At 37.4% G+C, this 25,364-nt stretch overlaps 1 protein-coding gene across 2 annotated transcripts; it reads left to right on the top strand.

The window, feature by feature from the left end:
- The first annotated feature begins 1,136 nt into the window (after positions 1 to 1,136).
- DWA1 (DWD (DDB1-binding WD40 protein) hypersensitive to ABA 1) lies at positions 1,137 to 23,611 on the top strand. Of its 2 annotated transcripts, none has more exons than XM_039125317.2 (13): positions 1,137 to 1,406; positions 2,854 to 2,885; positions 2,993 to 3,103; positions 4,168 to 4,235; positions 4,818 to 4,863; positions 5,914 to 5,974; positions 7,372 to 7,425; positions 7,594 to 7,674; positions 8,386 to 8,425; positions 9,800 to 9,909; positions 10,931 to 11,041; positions 14,258 to 14,374; positions 23,289 to 23,611. In XM_039125317.2, exons 1-13 carry the CDS (start codon positions 1,161 to 1,163, stop codon positions 23,379 to 23,381), a joined length of 1,170 nt encoding a protein of 389 aa, XP_038981245.1. In that variant the 5' UTR covers positions 1,137 to 1,160; the 3' UTR covers positions 23,382 to 23,611. The 2 variants fall into 2 exon arrangements, with proteins under 2 accessions (XP_038981245.1, XP_008797904.2); XM_008799682.3 differs by having other exon boundaries at positions 4,168 to 4,244.
- Positions 23,612 to 25,364: the final 1,753 nt, after the last annotated feature.

The raw sequence follows: 25,364 nt of genomic DNA, 5'->3' as shown, positions 1-25,364 counted from the left end.
TCCCTTCCATCCTCCAGAGATGGCGGCACATGAAAGGTGCTGATTTTATTGAATACATGGCACCACACTTGTACTTGGCTAGGTTGCTATAGGGTGACGGCTCAACCACAAGCAACTCATTAAGAGCAAGGCAAATGACAGAAATTCAAGCGTTAATTGGCTTTGAATTAACAAGTTATCATTGTGATAATTAGATAAATCTGAAATTTGTTTCACCAAAATAGTTACCACGAACCAACCAAAAGTTAAAAACACCTTGGTTTTTTTTTTTTAGCAAAAAGTATAACCTAAAAAAGACTATTGATATGCAAAATATATAGAAAACTTGCACATGGACGTTCACACTTGCGTGAAAACCACATCAATTTTATTTTGTATGTCATATCAACATGTACATAAGAACTTAATGCTAAGAATTTTTAACTGTGCACCCCAACAATCTTTGATTTATAAATAGTTCTTTTAACCAAGAAAATTAATTTATGGATGCCAAAAAGAATCTCAAAATATATTTTAGCAATGATCTTTTCAAGATCTTAAAAAACATACATCAGACTATAATGCATGCCAAAATATACATAATTGTATCCCCATAATCTATGCAAGTGCATATTGAAGTTTATATGCAAGTGCATATTGAAGTTTATATGCAAGTGCATATTGAAGTTTATATGCAAACATTTCTAGAAAAAATATTTTTCGGTAACAAAGAAAAGATTATTTGTAGTCTCTGGATAAACCAGCAGTCACGTACAAGTTTTTTAAGTCGCGAGTTTACATAAAATTAATACGAGAGAAATTATTTCTGAGTCCCTCATCAATATTTCGATTACTTACAAGTGTCTGACTGACGTCATGTTAAACCGGCGCGACTTTGGCCGACTTCAGTTTTTATTGTTCGCGCAGGGACTATCAATTTTCAAATGTTGTCCAGCCGAAATTAACTCCGGGTCCATAAAGTTAATATATTTAGCATTAAGTCCCTAACTAGGTTTCCTTGTGACCTATCCGATCCCCTCAACATAACGCCTTCCAGCCTTCCTGTTTACATCAAAAAAAAAAAAAAAAGGAAAAACAAACTGACCCCTTCTTTTTGTATTTTATATCAGTCCTGTCCCCCCTTGTTATAAAGCCGAAAGTCGCAGGGCTCGGGGCCACCGATGCCGGAAATGGCGAGACGCGGCGGAGGCGGAGGCGGAGGCGGAGGCGGAGGAGACGCGAGGAATTGGGACGAAGAGGGCTACAGGAAGAGCATTCTTCGAGAGCGAGAGCTCCACTATCGGACCGTTTTCCGGACTGCCTTCGCCCCCTCGCTAAACCCTAATCCGGAAACCCTAATCGTTGCCTCCAGCGACGGATCTCTGGCGTCCTACTCCATCTCCGCCTGCATCTCCTCGGTCACTCAGGTACTTTCTTGATCCGGAACTTGTTCGATTGAATGCCGGGGTGAAGGTTCTTTTCTTGGCGTGGCTTTCTCGATCTCCTAGAAAAACAAAGTCAAAGGGAGTTTGGCCAATGGGCTTGATAAATTTTGAAACGAATCAAAAGAAAGAGTGGCAGAAGTAGAACCTTCGAGAAAGTAGCTGATCATTTTCTTGTAAATTAGTATCTAGTGGTTCTTGAGACTTATGACTGTTTTTTTTTCTTGGATGTAATGACGATTTTCTTGGAAGTAACTTGTTTGATTGAATTCTCAAACGAAAAATTATCTTCTTATTACTTCCATATAGGTTCTTTCTCATAAAAATCTTAATTTTGCGAAAGGAGGGTACAATTATCGAGAACAATGATGGTCTGATTGCTCTTCTTTCAAGTACGTTACAAATTTACTGTTCTAAAAGGGTAGCGCTTGTATCAATATAGTTTACCTGTAAATATTTGGAGAAATCATAAATATTGCAATAACTACATCTGAGTAGAGACAAACACAAAAGAAAAGGAAGATAGAGAGAAAATCCTGCTTGAAGGATTAAAGAATGGCATTGACTGCCAAGTGCTGCATAAAAAATGAAGGACCTGATTGAGATTAAGCTTCATGGGGAGGATTTTTTCTAGGAACACTTGCTAATTATCTTAACATCTTGAAAAGTTGGATTGTTTTAAGCTCATAAATGATATTTAGTAGAACTAATTTTTGATCTCTAAGAACATGTGAAGCCAGAGATAGGTACTTTAATATGTTCCTTTTTTGTCCACTATCTGATTCTTTCACGAACTCTTTGACATTTAATATTTTGTTCTTGACTACTATGTTTCTACTTTTGTATTTTAGGACCTTGGGGCTGGGATAAGGTCCACAATCTCGGTACTGAGTACCGTATCGGTACCTTATTGGTTCAATATAGTATGATACAGTACGGTATGGTAGACCTCTGTACCAAAATAGCTTTTTGACTATGTTCTCAATTTTTATCTTGGTACGCCTCGGTACGGGCCGGTACACCTCTGTATGAGGCAGTACGGAGCTTGTTCCAACTTGAAGTTAAGTTTTGTATTGGTTTTCTTCCGGTACAGCTCGATATGGGGTGGTACGGCAGACCATGATCTGAGATTTGTTAATCATGCTCTTGTTTGCTAGGTCTCTTCATATTGTATATTGATATGCGCCCATTTGGGAGTATCTAATTATTGGGGGGATATCAGTACCGCTTTTCTTCTCTATATTTTACCCAATTCTTATTTTTTTTTCTTTTTAATTTTTTTTTTATATCACATCGTTGAACAGTTAATGTATCAGGATTCAGAAGTAAAAGCAATGTTATAATTTTAAAATGTTAAGGTGTTAGCGCTCGAAGTAAACAACAGCTTTTTGTGACAATGGTTACTGATTTTTTCTCTTTCTATTTTATGCAGCTTATGCATTTTAACAGGAAAATTGATGAGAAGTATGTATTTGCACTCCTCCATGTTAATACTGAAGAGGCGCCCCTTATATATGCTGATTTAATTGTTCTTGTTAATTAATCTTACATGTTATTCTTTCTCATGGAAGGCCTGTACCTGATTTTTTGTTGGTGGAACCACTTTCGGTGATTCAAGGACACAAGGGTCCTGCATATGATTTGAAGTTTTATCATGTTGGAGAAGAATATTTGCTATTAAGGTTTGTATTATGGTCGAGCATAAATGCTTTTCGTTGAGTTACTAGTGTTACACATTTACTTAGGTAACATGAGCTTGCTTATTCTACATTTGTACCTTTTTATTTCATGATATATCTTCCATGGGAAATTTGAAAAGTTCTTTATAGGGGGCTGCATTACACTCTAGACAATGATCTAGTGCTGCTTAGAGATTGGATAAGCATGAGAACTGTTTTGTGGAGATGTTGCATAAGTTAGCTATCAAGAATCATGTACTGGCTCATGCAATTATGCACCAAAGTTAAATACATATCTAGACATATAGACACATAGAAAGGGCGGCCTAGTGTATGAGGCTCTTGCCATTGCAGGATCTGGAGAGGGTCAGATGTACATAGCCTTATCCCATGTGCAAAGAGGTTATTTTTATGTTTTGAACCTGTGACTTTATTGTTACCAAGTCTCATACTCTATACATATACAAACTAGTTATAATGCATGTGCAATGCATGTGCCTATTGCTAAATATTTTAGTTATAGGATAGATTTTAAAAAGATTTTAGCATGATTAGGTACTAATATGCTTTCATCATGAAATTGTTTTAAGATTAGATGTATGTGTGTGTTTATACACTATCACTAGTAGAGATTGCATTTTCTGTTTGTTTACTTTAGGATCTGCAACCCTTTTTATGTGAAGAATATTACAATAGACTTGGTAAGTTCCATGGTGTCTTTGTTAGTGCATTGTGATTGCACTTGAGCTTACTTATGTTATTAATAATGTAGAAAAATGGCTCTAATGTGGCTGGCTTTCATCCTTTCCTGGAAACCTCAGCGTCAGTGGGTGTTTAAGGTCATACTTACTTGCATTGGCTAACATAAGAAGTGTGGTTGAAAATCTTGCTATTAGAGTGTTGTTTCTTCATCCTGGAAATTGATTGCAAATATTTTTACATGTTATATTTTTGCATTCCATTATGAATCTGCATTTGGCGAGTGAATAATAATTTCTTGTGCAAATTATGGCTATTATGGCAAGTTATCTAAAATGGTTAATAGCTTACATTGCCATCTTATGCAGTTGTGGTGATGATGGGCGGATACGGGGATGGAAATGGACTGAAGAACTGAATTCTGATCTTTCCATGGGTATGCAAGGTATTCCAAGCACAGACTTTTTTACTGTTTCATTATGTGAGTAGAGTTGATGCTCATGCACCAACGTAGCTCTAAGATCCACAACACATAGAAATGATGACATAGGTAAATGTCCGTCTCCTGGTACATTTAGGTGTTGTCTACTAATTCTGAATACAGAATGCTGATTCTAAATTATATTTCCCTTAAATTTGCTGGCACTATTGAGGCAAAAACAAGGTCTGTTGAAATTTAAAGTCATTCTATCTAGGCTCCAAGAATATCTCTATCAGTGTTTTGGATGGTCTCTATTATTTCTCCCATTTTTTTTCCAATTATACATTAACGTTGGTTCTTGTTCCTGTATCTTCCCTTTTCTGTTCTACAGTAGGATGTCTTTTCTATATAAAGTTTACTTTCATCTGTAAAATATGGGAAAGGCAAGAAAGAATTCTACTGGTAATTATCTCATAAAAATTCTTATCTTCTTTTGCTCATGCTTGTATACTAACTTGCATTGATTTAGCATATGAATGGACAGGTATTCTTATTCTGAAGTAAATGCTGATGTCCTATGTTTCTTTCTTTTTGCAGGAAACGATTTGAAGCCACTACTTGATTTGGTGAACCCTCAACATGAGTAAGTTTTTTTGCAAAAAAACATATCCAGTCTTCAAAGCATGTTTAAAACTTAACAAAAACATTTTATTTTATTATAATCTTGTGCAATCTTCATTCTTCCGAATGACCACTGGTCATGCCTATATTTTTTTTAATCACATGTTTTTTGTTTTGGGTTTTTCTTTCTGAGCATCTACCAGGTACCTAAGGAATTTGTGTTCCAGTAAGGAATACACCTTATGGTTATCTGTGCTGCTCATTGCAGTTAGATACATATATGATATATGAGCTTACGACGTGATGTGCTTGCATGAAATCTAATCACAATATGTAAAACTTCTCTATCGATATGAACTCACAATTTCAGGGCAGTGGGGATGCAAATGAAAGAGTTGAGGTGAGGCGGGTTTGGCCTGACCCAATCTGATAGCACCTTATGTCTGATCCAAAAACTACTTGATTTTAGTTTGATCCGACATGTTTGTGACATGACCTGTTTAATATTTTGGCTGGAGTCACTTAACTCTGCATGAATTCATGTATCGAACTCAAGCCAGCCAGTTGTCCAATGTGACTGATCTTCTAGCTACCCTGCAAATCAACGATTCAAGCATCTCTATTAGTCTATTTACTCATGTGTTCATATGCTTGCCTGTACATATATCTATATGCATATTGTATATGGATGCTTGTATGCTAAGAGAGGGTTGAGTTGGCATTCGGTTTTTTTAGAGGTCCCAAAACAACCTGACTCTATACGTTGATATGACCATGGTTGGTTCATTAATGTTATGGGCCGACCTGGCCAAATTCGAATACTCACATACCAATCCCAAAATTCTTCTTTGCATGGTTGACAATTTACCATGGATATTTATTTTCACCATGTTGGTTCTACAACATATTGCATTGTTTTTTCATAAATAATCATGCTTTTCACATACTTTCTGATTACTTCAAACTTCAAAGCTTTCTTGTTGAAATTACAATGCCATATTCACCTTTAACTTTTATTTTATCTTATTTTTTACATTATGCTTTAAATTTCTAACTTCATACTACATTGTAGAGGTCCTTGGGGTGCTCTTTCTCCGATCCCCGAAAACAATGCTATCGCAGTTAATGAACAGGTAGGTAATTGTTTTAGAGTTGCTCTATTTATCCATAATGAATTATTTTTATTCTATGTGGCTTGGAAAAGGGGAAGGGGGGGAGAGGGGTTGAGGTTAGAGTTGGCGGAACTATCTTGAACTGAGCAGTTTCAGCCGTCCCGAGCCGTACCCGTGGCTCACCGGTACGGTTCCGACAACGGAAACGAAATCTGTTGCCAGAGCTGCAGAAGGAGAAGGAAAGAGAGAGCAAGTGGGGGAGGGAGAGGAAGAGGGTGGGACGCCGGCGGAGGCCGCAACCCTAAAAAATTTTGAATTTTTAAGTAAAGTCGGCACCCTCCTCTGGCCTCTCTCCCTCTCTCTCCTCCCTCTCTCTCTTTTCCTCTCTGCATGCCGTCTCCTCCGCTGGTACAGGCCCGACACGGCCCATACTGACTCGTGCCGGCAGAGAACCGGTATGGTGCCTGGTACCGGTTCCGCCGACCTTGGTTGATATTGTGAAAAAGATGTACCCTAATAGTAAATTTCTGAAAACATTATATTAAATCATTTTTGGTGTAAGGTAGTAGGGAATACAGCCTGTTTCTAACCTGTTTATCTATGGATTGGATCAACATCTCTTGCTTTGAGCCAGCTGGAGAATATTTGAGTTATAGAGCTTCAAATCAACCAGGGGTAACAGGCTCCAGAGCTACAAAGATATTTAAAGATAAAGACCAAGGTTTTGTGATTGAATTCTACAATTTAATCTGCACAGAGTTGTTCTTCTAAAAGAAAGATAGACAAAATGAATGATTTAATGAAGACAAACAGAGAATGGTAGAGGAAAAAAAGAACGTAGAAGAACATGCATGGGAATGCATTAAGGAACATAAGAAGAAAAAAGAGAGGGGGAGAGGAGATGAAGGGAAGTAAATTTACTTGATAATCTGCCTAAGGCAAAACTTTTGTTATCTATAAAAGAAAAGTAAACCCAACTTACATGCGTATATAAAAGCCTATAATACCACATCTAATGTTAGTGAACTAAACCAGTCCCGTCCCTATCCATTGTGATAATGTCCTATGATCTTGTGCTTCCCCTTTTCCAATTGATAATTTGTGATCTTCACTTACCAAAAAGATAGTCTATGATCTACTAACCATATCGCTCCTACCTAAGTTTTCCTTTATATTTGTCTTGCACATTAAGAGAAAAAGGGAGGATCTTTGTCTCAAGCAAACAGACACCACACCATGGTCCTGTTTTTATAATCCCATGCTATTCTCACTCTTTATCCAAATCCCATTTCGACATATTCACCAAAACATGATTTCATACTTGCATTATTTTGTAACTGTAGAAGTTGTTGAAATAATAATTTTATGTTGGCAATATGCTTTATCATGTATACGTGATGCATTGCTTTCTTGAATAGGAAGGATCCATTTACTCAGCTGCTGGTGATGCTTGTGCATATTGTTGGGATGTGGTATGTATTTAGTCAAGGTAAATAGATTAGGTTAAATTTCCAATTCTAAGATGGTTATATACAGATTAGCAAAAGCGCCCCTTTTTTTAAAATTTCTTATAGTAGGATTTTGTTCTTTCCTCTTGCAATGATACCATTATGATGTTGTATGTCCTCTTACCACTGTAGGAGACTAGGAAAAGGAAAATGGTCTTCAGGGGGCATTCAGATTACTTGCATTGTATCACTGCTCGTAAGTCAAGCAATCAGGTTAGTTCGTCTTCTCTTGCTTTCATATTTACTGCATAAATTACCCAAACTGCATTCCAAGTTACATTCCATGGTGTGAGTTAAGAAAAATATGTTCATAAAAATGTTGGTGAACGGAAAAGGGTGCAGTACAGATAAGATTAGGAGAGACAATTAAAAGAAAAGATCTATTTAGCACATAGATAACAAATTATTTGGAAGAATACAAAGAATTTATTTTGCTTATTCACAAAAAATTGTTAGATGTATAAGGAATTGATTCCTATAAACTTACGACAATAATGAAACAAGTTCTTTTGATATTTCCTGTGCCCTATGAGTTAAATATAAGTAACTATTGGATTACTTGCAAGAAGTTAATGCTTTCAACTAGTTTAGTGGCCGGCGTGCAGTCTTTGTTCAGCCAACTAAGGTACAAATAACCTAGAAAACTCCAACCGGCTAGCCCATCACTATAGCCTGACCAATTATTAAGAAATAAGCCCATTTGTCTCCAGTCCGCTCACAACTTTGGAGCTTGCTCTGTTCGTAGGTCATGTGCATATGAGTGGCAAGCAATCTTTGCAATTTTCATTGATTAAGCAGTGTTATAACAGTACCTTCTGTATAAACCATATTAGCGCAGTTAATTGAATATTCCTCATAATGCATTAAATGTCTTTCTTTTTTGCTAGATTTTTTTATTCAGGTTTCATTTTTTACTTGTTTCAGATCATAACAGGTTCGGAGGATGGAACAACACGAATATGGGGTGAGCTATAAATAATATTATACTGTTTGCTGTTGCTGTTGTTATAATCTTTGTTGAGCAAAGTCTGTACTGGTTAAATGATTAAATAAGATCTTGAAAAAGTCTCTTTTCTTGGAGAGTTGATGCCAGTCCTGTTGATTTCCCAGTCTAATTTAAACTTAAACTTTTTCTATTCTTAACTTCAAATGGAAAGAACCAAACAAGCATGTCCAGATGCAACTCTTGACAGTCCCCTTTAAGATCACATGACCACAAAGAAGATCGTGCACGTCTTGGAGACAATAAAGCTAAACGAAGGTGATCATAATCATAATCATCTGGTCTTTTCCCAACTATTTGGGAATGGCTTTATGGATTCTCATTTGCCAACTAAGGCTACCTCTAACATTATTCCAAGTTTTCCCATACCCATCCTCATAACTTCCATCCATGTTAATTTAGGTCTTCCTTTTCTTTTTTTCCAACTTGGAATACAAACTAAAGTATTTCTCCTTATATGAGCCTCCTTAGATCTTTGCTATATATGCCCATACCACCTAAATTGATTTCCATCGCTTTGTCCTTAATTTATGATGTATTCATTTTTTAATCTACCATTTCTAGTTTTACTTCACATCCATTTTAATATTCTTATTTTTGCCACACTCAATTTGTTTTCCTTGCTGTTGTTCTATAAAATTTTCTTGTAAGTCTCCCAGGTTTGTACGACATAGATGACCGAGGGCCCTTCTAGATGGAGCCAGGTTAGGTCACTTCGATCGCTTAAGCCCTCACTGCTCTCACCCATATCTAAACCAATTCTTCTATTTAGAAGAGTGTGTTTATTACATAATAATCCAGATGCACGACTCCACTTCATCCAACCACCATTTCTTTTGGTGTAAATTCTGTCTTATTTCTTATAGAGGAGGATTCCATCAAGAAGTTATTTTCTCTAAAAGTGTACAACATCAACGATCCAACATATGCCATTCTACTGCCTTGCAAGACCTAGACAGGCCTGGCCTAAACAATGGGTTCTATATCATGAATTAATTAACATGTACTGATATGTTTTTCTTGGTGTTTAAAATTCTTCAAATTTAATGCTTCTTATGAGTCTTTTTTTTTTTGTACTTGTAAACCTTTATTACTTTTGCTTCATTTTTTTTAGCTTAGATGTTTTATCCAGTATATATTGTTAAAGAAGGATCATCTTAGTCTTTCCGACCATTAATTCTTGTGGTGTAATTTTACAAGTATTTTTGTGCTTAAAAGATATGTCCCAGATATGACATGCAAACACAACCACATGAATGTGTGTATCTATGGTCATTTATGTGTCTGTGTATCCAGATATGCTAATTTATGCATCTTTTATGATTTTAATTGTAGATTGTAGAAGTGGATCATGTACTCGAATTATATATCCAGAAAAGAACCGTAAGTTAAAGGAGCATTCATGGGTCAGTAGTGTTGCCATTGATTCGAGCGAAAGTTGGCTGGTAATGTATTTTGCCATGATGACATATATCACTAGCAGTTCCCTTTGAATTGCTTGTTTTATAATTTGTGTTAGATTGAGTTAATAAAACTAATTCTTTTTGTTTCATTGGCCGACAAAAGAAATTAATGATCTCAAAGTTGTTTGTCCTTAAAAAGATGATTTTTTTGAAAGCAATCTGAGAGTTGCTCTTAAATTTTCCAAGTCACTCTAGCTTCGTACAATAGTGCCTTAGTCACTTGTGAGATTGATCTGCATGACAACTGAAAGTCTTTTATAAGATGTTTACTTTATGCCACTTTTGGGTGGCCATGCTTCCACCCAAACAGTATCAACTCCATAGCCCAAGTACATAGCTGTTTTAGACTAGCCAATGCATTTGACAAATTTGATAACTACCCATGTTGCTTTGAAAAACATGTTAAGGAGTACAGGGTAGATCATATTCCTTTTCTCCTTTTTTATCGAACTACTGTCTTCACCTTAGAATAATATCAGACATTTAATTTAATAGGAACATTTATCATTTTGAGCAGTGATTTATTCTCAGTTCTTTACAGAAAATAACTGAAGTTGCTGATGTGATTACTTTTACGTAACCGTCTAGGGAAGGATGTATCATGCTAATCTTAATTAGGACCTCTGCGTGATTAATCATCTTGCAGCTTATGTCTGGACTTCCTCATAAGTTGATGTTGCTAATGCACATACTTGTCAAAAGATGATGCTACAATCATTTAAATGATGTTTTATAGTCATATCTCAATCCAATTCATTTTATTCTTTTACATATTTGTTTTATATTAATTGATTTTTGCAAGAACCAAATATTTAGGTATACAACTCAATATGTCAGAGGACATTCAAGCTCAAAAGAATGCATGTTGTCATATTAAGATTTGTTTGTTATTTTTTTGCCTTTTATTTTCTATATTTAAACTCTAGACTATGCTTTAATTTTTTGTCCCCTTTTTCAATGATTAAGGCAACTCAGAGTACTTTGATTGTTTTTCCCCTTCCAGGCTTGTGGCACTGGTAGTGGATTATCAGTTTGGAGTCTGTTATCTTGTGAATGCATCTTTAGCAGTGATAGTTGTGCCCCTGTGCAAGACTTATTGTTTCAGGATAACCAGGTAAGTTTTTAAATCCATGAGAATGTCATTCATAAAGCACATCTCTTTTATATCTAGTTCATAATAATTGCTTAAGTTGACCTCAATGGACATTTACATGATTAGCTATAGGAACCAATTTACCAATGTTTGTAGGCCATTTGCAATAACAACCATAATTTTTTTTCCTCTCTTTTTTTTTTCTTTTTCTTTAATAGCTGTAGAGTTTTATATTCCTCGGCAATTTTCCCATCTTTTTCTGGATTAGCCTTCTTGGCTATCTTCCAATGTGCACCCTCCCCCCCACCCCCCAGCAATAGTGGCTGAAGCTGGTCTCGATCAATAGAGGAGAGCGAGATAGCTGTGTTCGACCAGACCGTCGATCTTCACCCTCGGAAGAGGCCCCCCCTCCACACACCCCCCCCCCCCCAAAAAAAAAAAAAAAAATTCTAATTTGTATCATTATAACTTATGCATGGTTTTAGCTCATTAATGCCATAGTTTCACTGTCCTATTCCCATCACAAATTATTTCGATCTGAAAAAATTGGTACATGACCATAATTTACAATCCCCATTGCATCAAATTTCCATCTGCTTTATAGATCCTTGTCGCTATTTTGTCACTATTGTATGCTTATGAAAAACTTTATCAAATCTTTTAGCAACTTCCATTTTGGTTTTCTCGTTTGGAACATCACCTGGCTGCTTTATCCTCAAACATATTTCATTGCAACTTTCTTTTGCTTATGTTGCCACAGATCTACCTCAACATTATCATCTGTCTGTGGCTCAGGTTATATAAAATAATATGTATTACTTTATGAACTTTCACAGACACGAGGATGATTATTAGATTTAGGGTTGAGAAAGATCATTTTTGCATGTGGATCCTGTGGTTCTCTGGGACACAGGACAACCTAGGGGAAGACTCTAAATGCTATCTTAATATGATTCCAATGCAAAACAGCAAGCGATATGAATAAATCTGAAAGCTAAACCTAGGAAAAACCGTAAATATAGGAGACTAAGTGATCCTAGATCAAAATTGCATGATCTAATTAAGAAAAATAGAAATGACATTGCAGTAACATGCAAAATAGTCTTCCAAACTAACCCAGGAATGATGTAAAATATGTATGCACCAAGTATGGCATTCAGCTGAGATCAAATCAGAAAATAAAAGTTGCAAGAGGCCTATAAGTATACAGATTTCAGCATGTTCCCAAAAGTTTCAAGATAGTTAGAATGCTATATGCATCAACATCCTTGAAGGCTCCTTTGTGTCGTGATCTGAATCTACATGACAATCTTGCAGCCTGAACAACCTCGTGCGGAAAACTCAGATATCAGCCCAGTTGTGACCTTCCCCAGGCAGTAGTATAATAGTAGCGCTGTAACAAGATAGATGGAAGATCGGCTGCCAGAAGTTGATGACTGGTTGATGTCAGTTTTAGGCAGATGCAACTAGCAGCAGGCATCCAGTCATTTGTGTGCTAAGGGTTAGGGTTTCAGCAAAGAAAACAGGGAGAGCCATTGCACTAAATGGAAAAGAAACAAAGAAGGAGAGAGAAGATATAGGAGAGGAGGGGAAGAGGAAAATTCAGACCTGGAATCACTCCAGAAAGGCCCTACACTGGTCTTCATGTTGCATGAAGGGGAAAATTCAAGACTTAAAAAGAGAACTTGAGAGACAAAAAGAATGTAATTTTATCTTTACAGTACCATAGAAAAGCACAGAAGAGGGGCCGGCTAATATAGATAGGGTTTCAACCAAGGTCCGCCGTACCGGTACCGGTCGGCGTACCGGTGGTAGCCCGGACCGGTACGAACCGGTCCCGTACTGGTCCGAACCGGTTCTCCAACAATAAACTACCGGTACCGGATTCCACGCTGATTCGGTACCGGTCTCAGGCCGGACCGGTACATACCGGCCTGTATCGGCCGGTACGGACCGGTATGGAAGACCATGGTTTCAACTTTCGTAGCCAAAATAACCCTCCACATATGTTCATATTGTAGGCAGTGCAAAAAACACTAAAAATACAGCAGAACATAGCTAAAATAGAATAAAATAATGAAAGTACAAAGAAAATGATGAAAATCCTAAATTATTTGTCTAGATCAACTCAACACTTGATATAAAATCTGGCTCAATCTACGACTTGATGCATCAATAGAGGCTCTCGGTCCAAGCTTCATCCATCCACAAGCTTGTCGGTTCCTGTCATCAATGCTGATTATAAGACTGAAACTTGGGATGGTCTCCATCACCTTATGATTAGATCTTAGCAATCTGCCCTAAGATTTCCCTTCAACTGCTTTCTATATAATGTTAATTTGCCTCGTGACTATGAATTTGTCAAAAAACATAGAGTCGAAGTTAGCATCTGAACCAAGATACTTTTTCTGATTGATTGTTTTCTAAGTAATAAAAATTTAATTACATGTTAAAAATTTTGAAATGATCATAGGGTCCATAAGAAAGAGAAAAGAACAGTATAAAGGACTAAATGACATTGGGCTGGTTTGTTAAATGTGTCATAATTGGTTGTAGTTTCTCTCTCATTTTTCGAAAATATGTGCGTCTTTCTAAATTGTTGCCCCATGTCTAATTTTAGAATTCGTTCTGCCTTTAACTATTTCAGCTGAATACCCACTCCCAGGAACTTTAGATATGTTAGTCATTTAGATTCCACGGAGATAAGAAAATAAAACAAAATCATATAAAAATCCTAAGTAATCCTTTAATCTGGCCCAATTATTTTGGTTAAGTCTATCCAGGAAACTTCACACAAAGATGGTACTTTTTTCTGGGGATAATTAGAATATAACAGCAAAAAAAAGTCTCAAGAATGACAAAGGCTATCTTAGACCCATCTAAATTGGAAGCACAAACTCGATAAAACTTGAAAGCTGGATGCTGCAGATAAAGGATACAAAACTCTGTAATTTAGTGGTTCTTTATTAATATTGCCAATAAGTTTATATTTTTTTCACAGGTTTCTTAGGATGCCTGATATGGGAGATTTATTTTTTACTATTATGCTTGTATCTATTTTCAGTCTTTGCTTATTTGCTTGAACTGTGAGTTTTCGCATGATTTGTATTCATTCTTTTTTTTCCTGCTCTTTTTTTTTCTTGGATAAATGATATTATATAATTTGTGCGGCAATTTTAGTTCCCATATTTTTTTCTTAAAGTGCTACTGTCAAAATTTTCCTTTGGTTCTTTTCAGGTTCTCACGGTTGGTTCTGAACCTGTACTTACACGTTTCGGAATTTATGGAGTGGTTCTTTCACAAATAAAATGTGCCCCGCAGTCAGCATTTTCTGTCTCCCTTCATCCTTCTGGAGTATGCTTCATTTCCTCCTCCACTTTACTAAGTTCTAAAATATCATTCCATCTCATAATTAAGAACACAACATTCTGCCATATATGACTATATTTTGCTAACTGAATAAGGCATATCTTGCAAAGTTTTTATGCCTAGGTTATTTCTTATCAGCTGTACATTTCCATGAACAATCCTGGCTGATTGCATCATCTGTTGTCTGTGCAAATTACAGATATTTTTGGCCAAAAGAAAAGATAATCAAGAAACCTCTTCTATAGTCTGAAAGATAGCATTTACATCTTAATTAATTGCTGTATTAAATATTAGTTTTGTTGGCAAAACCTTGGTGAAAGCTGATGTATCATTTGTCTCTAAATTATTCTGCTGCTGTTCTGTTGGCTCTCATTTATATGCAGAACTCCCAAAATGTCATTTGCTGAACCCTTAAAGAGTGGATCAATTATATTCTTGTATTTCGCAATGAAAGATAACTTTTTCTTTGAACAGTTTAGATATTCTATTTAGGGCCTGTTTGGATATTCCAATAGGATTGGGCTGAAAATCCTGAAGGATTCGTGGATTGGGCTGCTCATTAAGCATAGCTCTATCAACCAGACACCTCCCAGCCCAAATGCCGTGGGAAGGGAAAAAAAAAGATCTATGGAGGTCTTTTTTCTTCTTCCTGCAGCTCAAGGGCTAGGATTTGGGCAGGCTCTTAGAAGATGTGAGGTAACAGGCCAATAGGCCTGATTCCTGCAGGATTCTCAGCCTAATCCTGCGGGAATATCCGAACAGGGCTTTAACTTGTGTAGAAAAATATTGCTGGTATAGTTGCACATATTGCTAGAGTTCATTGAAGGTTTACCATATTGAATTGACAACGAATCTTTTTAGACCCAACTCAATTGAAAACAGCTGATGAGGAAATCTAAACATGTTTCGCATCATAATTTATCCATTGAGAAAGAAATAGATGTATGTTTTTTTCAGAACGAAGGGCTTTTTAAAGACTTTTTAAAGCTGCATTACATCTCATCTTTATTGTATTTAGGGTTTAAAAGATTAAGATTTTCAATATCTAAATTTATATTGAGGTTGTTCTATAACCTATACATAAAAGTGGTAGCTGTCATCCTATTTGGTGCTTGCTATTCAGTCTGTTCCAACCAGCAGCCCCCACCTCTTGGCCTATGGTTTGGGTTTTGCATGGGGCACTTGGTAGGGACTGCCAACAATCAGCAGACAATAACAAGGAAAGGAAGAGGGGAAATCCCTCTCGTCCCTTGCACTCTACATGTCTATCTTCAGGAAATTGCATCTAGCCCAACCAATTCTGTCTGAAACTTGCTTTAAATATTGCACCCTTGTAACTGTTTTTGGCCTCCTTTACATATTATGCATACGATAGATTCTATAACAGCTTATATTTGGCGTATGTTATACTGGTTTTTGTTATAAACAAACAACCATATGTGGTATGTGTACTGTTCTCTTGATAAAATAATATTTTCAAAGCTCAACTTTTTTCCAAAATTTCTCTCCAAAAAAATGTACCATCTGAGAAAAATATATTTTTATCAAACAAAAACGGCAATGTTTCAAAGGGAAACCCACTGAAACAGTTATAACAGCTACAGTGGCTGTTATTTGCCTGAAAAGTTACTTTTGATATTTTTGTTGTATTAAAACAGTTACGATTACAGTGACTGTTATGACAACATTATAACAAAAATAATGTGCATTATAATAAAAAATAATAACACTATTGCTATCTAATGGTCATTATAACAAATATTATTTTGATTTTAAGTAACTTATAATGATACAAGATAGGGCGGAAAATAGCTATTATGACCATTATGTGGATTGATGACGATTTTGGTGGGCATCCATCGTAACGGAATAATGCCTTTATTTCAGCCTTGGGGTTAAAATTCTGCATGACTACCAACATAAGTTCTGCGAGCTTTGATATTTAAACCAACCATATATTAGTCGCATGACCCCCCCAAGCATGACTCTTTAGTATGCAAGTCTCAAGGTTGAGAAAAATTAAGAAAATGAGTCTTTTTCATATTGAGCATTTGTTAATGCCACTGTTTTAGTAATGCTTATTTTGCCAAATAATACATTACCTTCAAACCATTACATGAACATGTTATAGTGAAAAAAATAACCTTTTAATGATCTGGGAATGAAATACTAGTCACTATTAGAACTACTAATAACAAATAGCAAAAAACTTATTTATTATAATTTAAAGATTATTTTTCAGTTGGTACTAAAATCATGAATAAAAAAAATTGTCTTATATGGTGAACTTAAAAGCCTATCCATGTTTTCATTCCCTTTGTGATGTCTCTTGCAAAATTTGGAGGTTGATGTTTTATCCCTTTTCTTGTTATTTCTTTTTTTAAAAAAACTTTTTCTATCTTCTCCATTTTCTAATCTTGCAAATGTACAATGTTTTTGCTTTCTAAGAGAAGATGGATGATCAATTACCAAAAAAAAGGAAGAAGAAAAAGAAAAACTTGGATGGCTTTGTTTCCGTCCAAAACAAATAATCAAAAGTGGCTCTCCTTTAATATTAGATTTTGTTTTCAAATTTAATAAATTGAAGAGATTCATTAACATAGTTAAAAAGAAGCATGATGAATATGCACCTACAATGTATGTTATGAGTTACACATGCCCTAAGGTGTGGGTGTGTTGGCGTTCTTTTCCATTGGGCGAAAAGGTATGAGTCTCTGGCCAGGTTGTACTATTGCGCAGGTGTGCCACCAATGTCTAAAATTGGAAAGAGGTAAGGATGGTAGCATGGGTCCTAATGCATTGAGTTTTAAAGACTTTCAATACCGAGGCATCACCTTCTTGGAGGAGGAGGTAACCGGGGCGACAAATCTAAGCTAAGAACTGCAGGTTGAAGATAAACAAGGATAAAGCAAGGTAGTCTAAGATAAATTAAGGTAAATAAAGGTAAATGCCAACATAAGTAAAGATAAATGAAATGATAGATGTTTGATCAGCTAAAGATCCTTTAGAATTACATTCTAGTATTTGTACATCACATTATAAATGGCCAGATAACCGTCTACTTCTAGCGTCGACACTTGTCCATGCCTACCCTCCACCTCTCCTTGATAGTTCCTGTAGATGGAGCCAACTGCTCTCCACTTTCCACATCTTGGTAACTGTTATGTTCTATACTAATATTTGCTTTATCGGTTGGTACTATACTATATTGAGCGTATTGTAACGTATCGGTACTGAATCAGTACACAGTCTTGTATTGTATTGACACTCAGTATGCCTCGTTATTTCGTATCGTACTGCGCACCGATAATGTAATAGGATGGTACTAATACGGAGTTTGATATCGAGACGACAAACTTTGCTTTGTACCATATCACAATCCCTCACTGTGGGCAAATCTCCATAAGTCATCATACCTGATCGACCTCAGGTTTGATACGGTTGGTCCTTGCCCAGTCTATGCTTTCAGCGGCTACTCGGCCTATCTTGGCTGATGTTTCTTCTTTTTGGCATTTCGGGCATTGTATAAGTACATTTGTTTCTTCATCCTCTTAGTTATTAGCTCACTTCATCCGTTGATTTTGGGTACTTGGTTCGAGATCCTGTGATCCAGAGTCGGCGGAACCAGTACCGGGCACCGTACCAGTTGTCTGGTTGCACGAGTCGGTATGGACCTATGCCGTGTCGTGTCGGACCTGTACTGACATAGTAAAAGAGGCAGGGGAGGGAGAACGAGAGAGGAAAAGAGAGAGAAGGGGGAGGCCGGCGGAGAGCTAGCAGAGGGTCGGAGAGCCGCCGGGAAGCCGCGTCAGAACAAAACAGGGGCTGGAGGAGGCTCTTTTATTTTTGAGTTTTTTAAGTGAGTCGGCAAACCAATTGCCGACTTTACTTTTTTTTATATTTAAAAAGTTAAGTGCCAACTAAAAAGAATTAAGTGAAGTCAGTAATGGGTTTGCCGACTTTCACTTAAAAACTCCAAAAATAAAGAGGCCCTTTAGGCCCTGTTTCGAATGAAACAGGGGACCGGAGCGAGCCCCTCTTCCGCGGCTCCCTCTACGCGGCGGCTCTCCGACCTTCACCGGCCGGCCTCGACCTTCCTCTCTCTTTCTTCCTCTCCCTCTCCATCCCTCCCCTGCTTTCTCACTCTTTCTTTTTCTCTTTTTCCTTCATCTTCTCCTCCTCCAGGGCCGTTTTTATTTTCGTCATCGGAAACGTCCCGGGCCGCGCCCGGTATAGCTCGGGACGCCCCGAACTAGGCGGTTTGGGATGGTTCCGCTGACCTTGTATGATCATTGCCTTATCCAACACCACTGTGTGGCTGGCACGTGATAATCCCTGGCCACTGTTGGTTAGGATGTGGCGTAGACGTGGTGTCAAGTGGTTCACCAAAGGATCATATGACATTAAAAGAGTTTATATGAATGATGAGATCTATAAATGCCCTTTGCTTGTGTATGCATAATTCATAACAAAGGTTTCTGTGGTGTTATAATGACTATCATAATGATTTTGAGACCACTTTGTTATGTTATATGCATCAGGTAGCCAAGTAACAATAATTATTTAATTACTTTTTTCTATATTGGTAATTATATAATAAACTGATAGCTATTCATGATTATCAACCACTGGTATATTCTTAAAAAACTAAACCAATCACTCAAATGCCAATTGGACAAATATGAGAGCTAATTTGTTACAGCAATCGATGATAGTAACTTGAGGCCATTATAATAGGATAATAGTGGAATCAAACATATGAGACATAAGAGGAAGGAGCTTTTCATCAATGGTTGTGGTATCATGTATGCGATTGGGTAAAGTAATATAGTTGATGCGATCACATCAATCCATATAATTTTTGAAAATGATATTTGAAATTTTGTCGTAGTCCTGTGTGTTTGCCATATAGAAACACATGATCAATGGGATATAAATAGGAATATTGTAAACTGCTCTTTCAACAATTATACACAATCTACTGCACAAACAAATGGAATTAGGGTCTCGTCAGTGAATTGCTCTTTTAAGTTCATTTTACTTGCTATTCTCAAGCAACATGTGCCTAGTTTTCCAATACTTCTATTCAAGGACATTAAATTCTAAGCATGTAGTTCATGAAGACAGCAAGGTAGTAGATTGTATAACTACTATAATGGCGAACAATGTGGATGTTGGGACATTTTGATCCTACAGTGTAGTAGCTATTTTTAACTAATGTTATATTACACTCATGTTCTAAGTGTCTAGTCCCTAGCCTGGATGAGAAAGGTGAAGGTTTAGATTGACAGTCAGTATAAAAGTATGTCAGTGACTATGAAATGGATCCAAATGTGATATGCATGAATATTAGGGCATCCCTTGCTTTATGTGATGCGCCATAAGCTGACTTGATTTTGGTGAGTAGGCAAAGGTTGGTTAGGTCATTGTCCATAAACAACATGCTAAACGTGACCTGGTTTGGATTAAGAAAAATAACAAGTATTTTAGATAACCGATTTGGATTTATGCCTGAAAGGTCTACAATAAAGGCTATATTTTTACTTAGACAATTGATAGAAAATATAAGAAGAAAGAAAGGAGTCTATATATGGTCTTCATGGACTTAGAAAAAGCTTACGACAGGGTACCAGAAAAGGTAATTTGGTGGCCTTTAAGAAGGAATAATGTACGTAAACAGTATATTGAAATTATCGAGGAATTTATACTAGAGTGTTGACAAGTGTTAGGAGTTGTTGCAGTACATTGATTGTATTACCGGTTACTGTACACTTGCATCAAGATTCAGTACTAAGCCCATATCTGTTGCAGTACATTGATTGATGCTAAATTGGACTTATTGAAGTGGAAAAGTTGGAGGATAAGTTCTTAAATATTAGTAAAACGAAGGCAGTATGGAAATGAAATGTGATATCACACAAGATATCACAAAGTGATCATTTCGTTACTTAGGTTCTATAGTACAAAATAATAGGGAGATGGATGAAGATATATATAATAGGATTAAAGTTGGTTGGATGAAGTTGATAGATGCATCAAAAATATTATGTTATAGGTGCACATCTTGGGGACTTGAGAATTTTATAGAACAACAATTAGGCCTGCCATGTCGAATATCTCAGAGTACTCGCAATAAAGAAAATATATGAAAATAAGTTGAGTATAGTAGAAATGAGAATGTTAATATGGTTGTGTTAAAACTAGAGGAGCTATAGCATTTGCACAAATTATGAACAAATGAATTGAAAATAGACTAAGACGTCATGAGGAGACTCTAGTAAGATTTGTGAAGATATGAGGAGACTCTAGTAAGATTTGTGAAGTGTAAGAAACGAAGGGGAAGACCCGATGTAACATGGATGGAGGTTGTCAGGAAGGATATGGAGCAACTTGGAATAATATTGAGAAGGCCCTAAATAGGAATACTTGATGAATGAGGATCCTTAAAGCCGATTTTAAACAGATTAGAAAGGGCTAGATGATTATGGTTATGGTTATGGTTCTATCTGAATGTAATTTGTAGCTGGCTCTGCACGTGCAAGGCATGTGCCAAATAACTAGTGAATGATGTTGGCTGTTTGAAATGAATGAACTAGACATGAAACAGAGCAAATCATCTCTTTGTTCCTATCATTGGATTTATCATTTGACAATCCAAAGCATTTAATTTATAGCTTTTGCTTTTGATAGCTTATTAAATGGGCAAATGACCTATGAATCATGGTGAACAAGACGGACATGACTAAAAAAGAAATAAAAAAAATTAAGAGAACTAAATTGTGTTCAATAGACCGATTTTATTAATTAGCAAGTTCCCATCGTATTTAATTCAAATTGGTAATACTGGCTCTTTTATCGAGCAGTAAGTGCAATATATCTAAGCGCTAACATAAAAAAAGGGCAGTGAGACTCTTGCCATTATGGGGAGGGTTAGATATACGCAGCCTTATCCCCACATTTGGAGTGGTTGTTTCTGCATTTCGAGCTCATGACCTCTCGGTCAAAATGGAACAACCTTATCATTGGACCAAGGCTCATCCTTATCAAAGAGCCAATGTAAATTACTAAATACCCGAGTCTTGATGCTAAATCTCAGGATGAAATAGCACAGAGCCTAGTATAGAACTTGGAAGATACTTGGCAGGAAGGGAAATCCATCTGATCGGTTTTACAGTTTAATCTTGCACTGGTGTTGAAATAATCTTGTGGTTAGATGGGCAATGCACTTTTGGTGTTATATATATGATTGAGGGGGTACATATATGGTTATGGTGTTGGCGATCTGATCGGGGACCTGTAAAGATTGGTATTTAAAAGAGTATATAGGTACTTTTGTTGTTTTATGATATCTGAAACCAAGTGTTATAGGTAAGATGTTCATAGATCCATGACTCGCTGTAAGACAATGAAAATGGTGTTCATAGTTATCAAAATTCTTTTGATTTAGTTATTGCCAAGCGGTAAAGTTTCTTCGAAGGTCAGTTTCTTCGAAGGTCATGCTTGACTAGTCTATCAATAGAGCAAGTGAAATTGTCTATTAAGTTATCACTAGTTTCTCATAATTTAGCTAGTTTTAATCCCTTTCCATACAATATGCGCAACCCTCTTTCTCTCTCCCTCTCTCTCTCTCACTCACCCACTCACTCTCCCCCCTCTCCCCCCGTCTCCCGCTCGCTTGTGTGCACATGTAGTGGGGGGTAGGCATGTCCACAGGTTGGGTCAGAGATATATATCCGAAATTGAACTAATTTAAAATGGTTTTCTAAAATCGAAACCGAAACCGACCAAACCATCTACAAAAATCGCTTTAAATTGACCCAAGAAATTCGGCTCAATTTGGTTCGGTTTATTGGGTTAATGTTCAGTGGGTTGGGGACAAAATGAGCTGGGCTAAGTCTAAACATAAAAATTCTATTTTATATAGAGTTGATGTTGACTAAATGGGTTGGGCTAAGTCATATATATAGAGACACATATGGGTCAGGTCAAATCGGTTTGAATCAATTTTCTAAAAACTCAAACCGAAATTGAAGCGATTTTTTTTGATTCAAGACTCTTATATCGAGACCAAACGGAATTAAAAAAAAAAACAATATAAACTGAATCGAAGAGACCTACTCGGGTCGTGTTCATGGTTCGGCCGGTTTTTAGCACACCTCTGGCGGGGGGGAGTATATGCATGCATATGCTACATATCTAGTGGTGCATTTGAGATGCAAGTTCATATATGCATTTCTCATTATATATTATCTGAAAAGTTTGCTGAACAAAGAACCTCAGGGCTTCTCTTCTCAAGTTAAAAGAACATGTGAGATGCAAGTTTAGATATGCGTCGCTTATTATGCTTAGCAACTGAATATTATAAACTCTAGAGAATTTGGATACGATTATGGTTTCTTAGATTTTATTTTAAAGGATCAAATTTATTTAGAATTACAAGTTTTCTATTTACTTTATACTCTATATATGGGAAAATCTGTAAAGTGGTTTTACGCCTGCAACTGCAACCTTTTTCTACCAGTGCTTTTAGATATTCAATATTTGATAGCCACGGTTGGTTACAATCTTGCTCATAGAGCAGTTTTTTTGCCCTTTCCTTTTCAGTTATCTATAGCCTGATCTTTAATCATCATATGGCAACTGCATTCTGAAAACCCTGTTGTAATATGATTTTGGCATGTGTAACTCAGTTACTTCCGTGACATTTTCCAAATTGTCAGCATGAAGATGAAATGATCCTTACCTCATCATTGGCATCTGGCTGATTGATTGGGAGAGGAATATGGAGGGAGAAAACATTAAAATTACTTTTCCTACTCGAATCTTTGAAATCAGGACAAATTTAGTACGCTAATACCTGCTGCAGAAGACTGATGTGGCTCTTTTTTTTGCTGTTCAGGTTGTCGCAGTTGGTGGCTATGGAGGTCTGGTGGATGTCATATCAGAATTTGGGAGCCATCTTTGCACGTTTTGCTGCCAAGGCATGGATTAAGTACGCATGAACTGTTTGCCAAACAATCCAGCTATTAAGAATCAGCTTATGGCGCCTTTGCATTGGCATCCGTTGCCATTCCCCAGCTGTGTAAAAGATCTGTTTTGTATTGTTTCTGCGATGTATTATCTTGTCTTATGCAATGCAATTATCACACAGGAAACTTAAATTATCAAGTGTTCGTGGACATCATATCCCTGGCCGATCCAATCAATTACAATTTCAGCTCTGATTCCTGTCTTCTGTGTACTGGTTGTTACTCTGAACAAAGCCTGGCTCCGAAACCAAAATTAATTAGTAAACTATAGTGTTATATAACGGGAAATCTGGGGTCTCGCCGCTGCAGGGTTCTCTGTGCCATGCGAGGCAGCCCTGCTTCCCAAATCGGGAGCTGTTTTTGATTACCTGAGTTCTCTTTACCACGGAACCCAGCCCTGTTCTGATCTTACCTACGTTACCATCCATTGGTGCCAGGGACCTGCGGGTTGAGCTATGACGCTATGGGGTGCGTCCGCCAGCTGCTTTGGCCCAGGCATAGGGGGCAACAGTTCGGAAAAAAAGAGAGGAAAAGAAGAAAAAAAATAATTGTCTAATACTTGCCGGGTGGTTTCGATCTTCTTACAGATGGAAGTAAAGCACTTTCCGGAGTACTAATACTGGTGTCCCAACGTGTCATCTCCTGTACAGGCATGTTTTGAGGTATGTTGAAGGAACAAAAGAGTCTCCTTGAAAGCAAACTTAGAAGCCTTGGCCTCTCAAGAAGAAACGTACTGGCGCCAGTGTTCAAGAATGCAGTAGCTCAAAGATGGGAGATTGCAGCACCTCCAACCTTCACAAGATAGGACAATCATGGAGAATTGATAAATCAGACAGATAACTTTTGAACTACAGCATTTTTCAAGTCCTTATTTGACAAACTGCAGTAGAGTCTGTGGCCTTTCCAATGAAGTGGGCTGTACTCTTATCTTAAGCAACAGGATGTCTATGTGCATGAAGTGATCACAGTCTGCAAAGCCGCCAACGTGGATGGATTGCTTTTAAAACTTCGACTTTGAAAACCTCTCATAAGGTCAATCGGAATTTCCTCCTCACGCTACTCGTGAAGCGAGGCTTAGGTGCAGACTGGTGTCGGTGGGTCTCTTGCCTTCTTTCCTCACCACTCTCATGGTCTAACACACGAAGATCCACTATCTCCTTCCCTTTTTTATCCTTGCTGCATGTGTCCTATATATAATTATCCTGCGAGGGGCTGCAGCTAGCTATCGTTACCGGTCCAGCGGCAGGAACCAACGATGAGAAAATTACCCTCCTCTAACTTGTTGAAGCATGGGTGCTCTGTGGTGTTTACGCAAGCACGAACTACAAGGTAAGAAGAGTGCTATGGGATGAGATTACCAGCTTGGTCTCCCAGGACATCTCGATTGCTGTAGTAGGTGACTTCAATTGCATTTTGGGCCACGGAGGGGGGGGGGGGGGGGGGCTTTCATTGATTCAGTGGATAGGCAGGAATTTCAGGACTGGGTGTCGCGGAATAGTCTAGTGGACCTTGGCTATATCAGGCCACATTTCATGTGGTGTAATAATCAGACCGGCAAAGGATTGATAGGGCCATGACATCTCCAAAGTGGGTTCTTCGGTTTTCTACCTACCATGTGAGGCACCTATCTCGGATAGCATCGGACCACTGTCCGTTGCTAATTACTACAGCATCGAGCTCTAGCCACCATTCCCCCTTTCGTTTTGAAAAGATCTGGTTGTCTTACCCCCAATCTTGAGATATTGTTAGGGTGGCTTGGGCCCTGCCGGTTCGTGGTGATGCTATGCAGGGGGCTTCATGTAAGTTGGAGCTTACCAAGAGGCGACTTCACCGATGGAATAGGGGGGTTGTGGGCAACATCTTCCGAAGGTTATATAGGAGGTGGAGGCCGTGATTGTTGATTGGCAAGGAAGAGAGGATCGGGGGGGTGGAGGGGTGAGCTCCTG

This window comes from Phoenix dactylifera, chromosome 1 (assembly GCF_051530095.1).
Source record: "Phoenix dactylifera cultivar Ajwa chromosome 1, Ajwa_hap1_PhDact_Kaust_v1.1, whole genome shotgun sequence".
Taxonomy (NCBI): Eukaryota; Viridiplantae; Streptophyta; class Magnoliopsida; order Arecales; family Arecaceae; genus Phoenix; species Phoenix dactylifera.
Note: the sequence above shows the minus strand (reverse complement) of the source record. Positions and strands in the feature narration are given on the sequence as shown.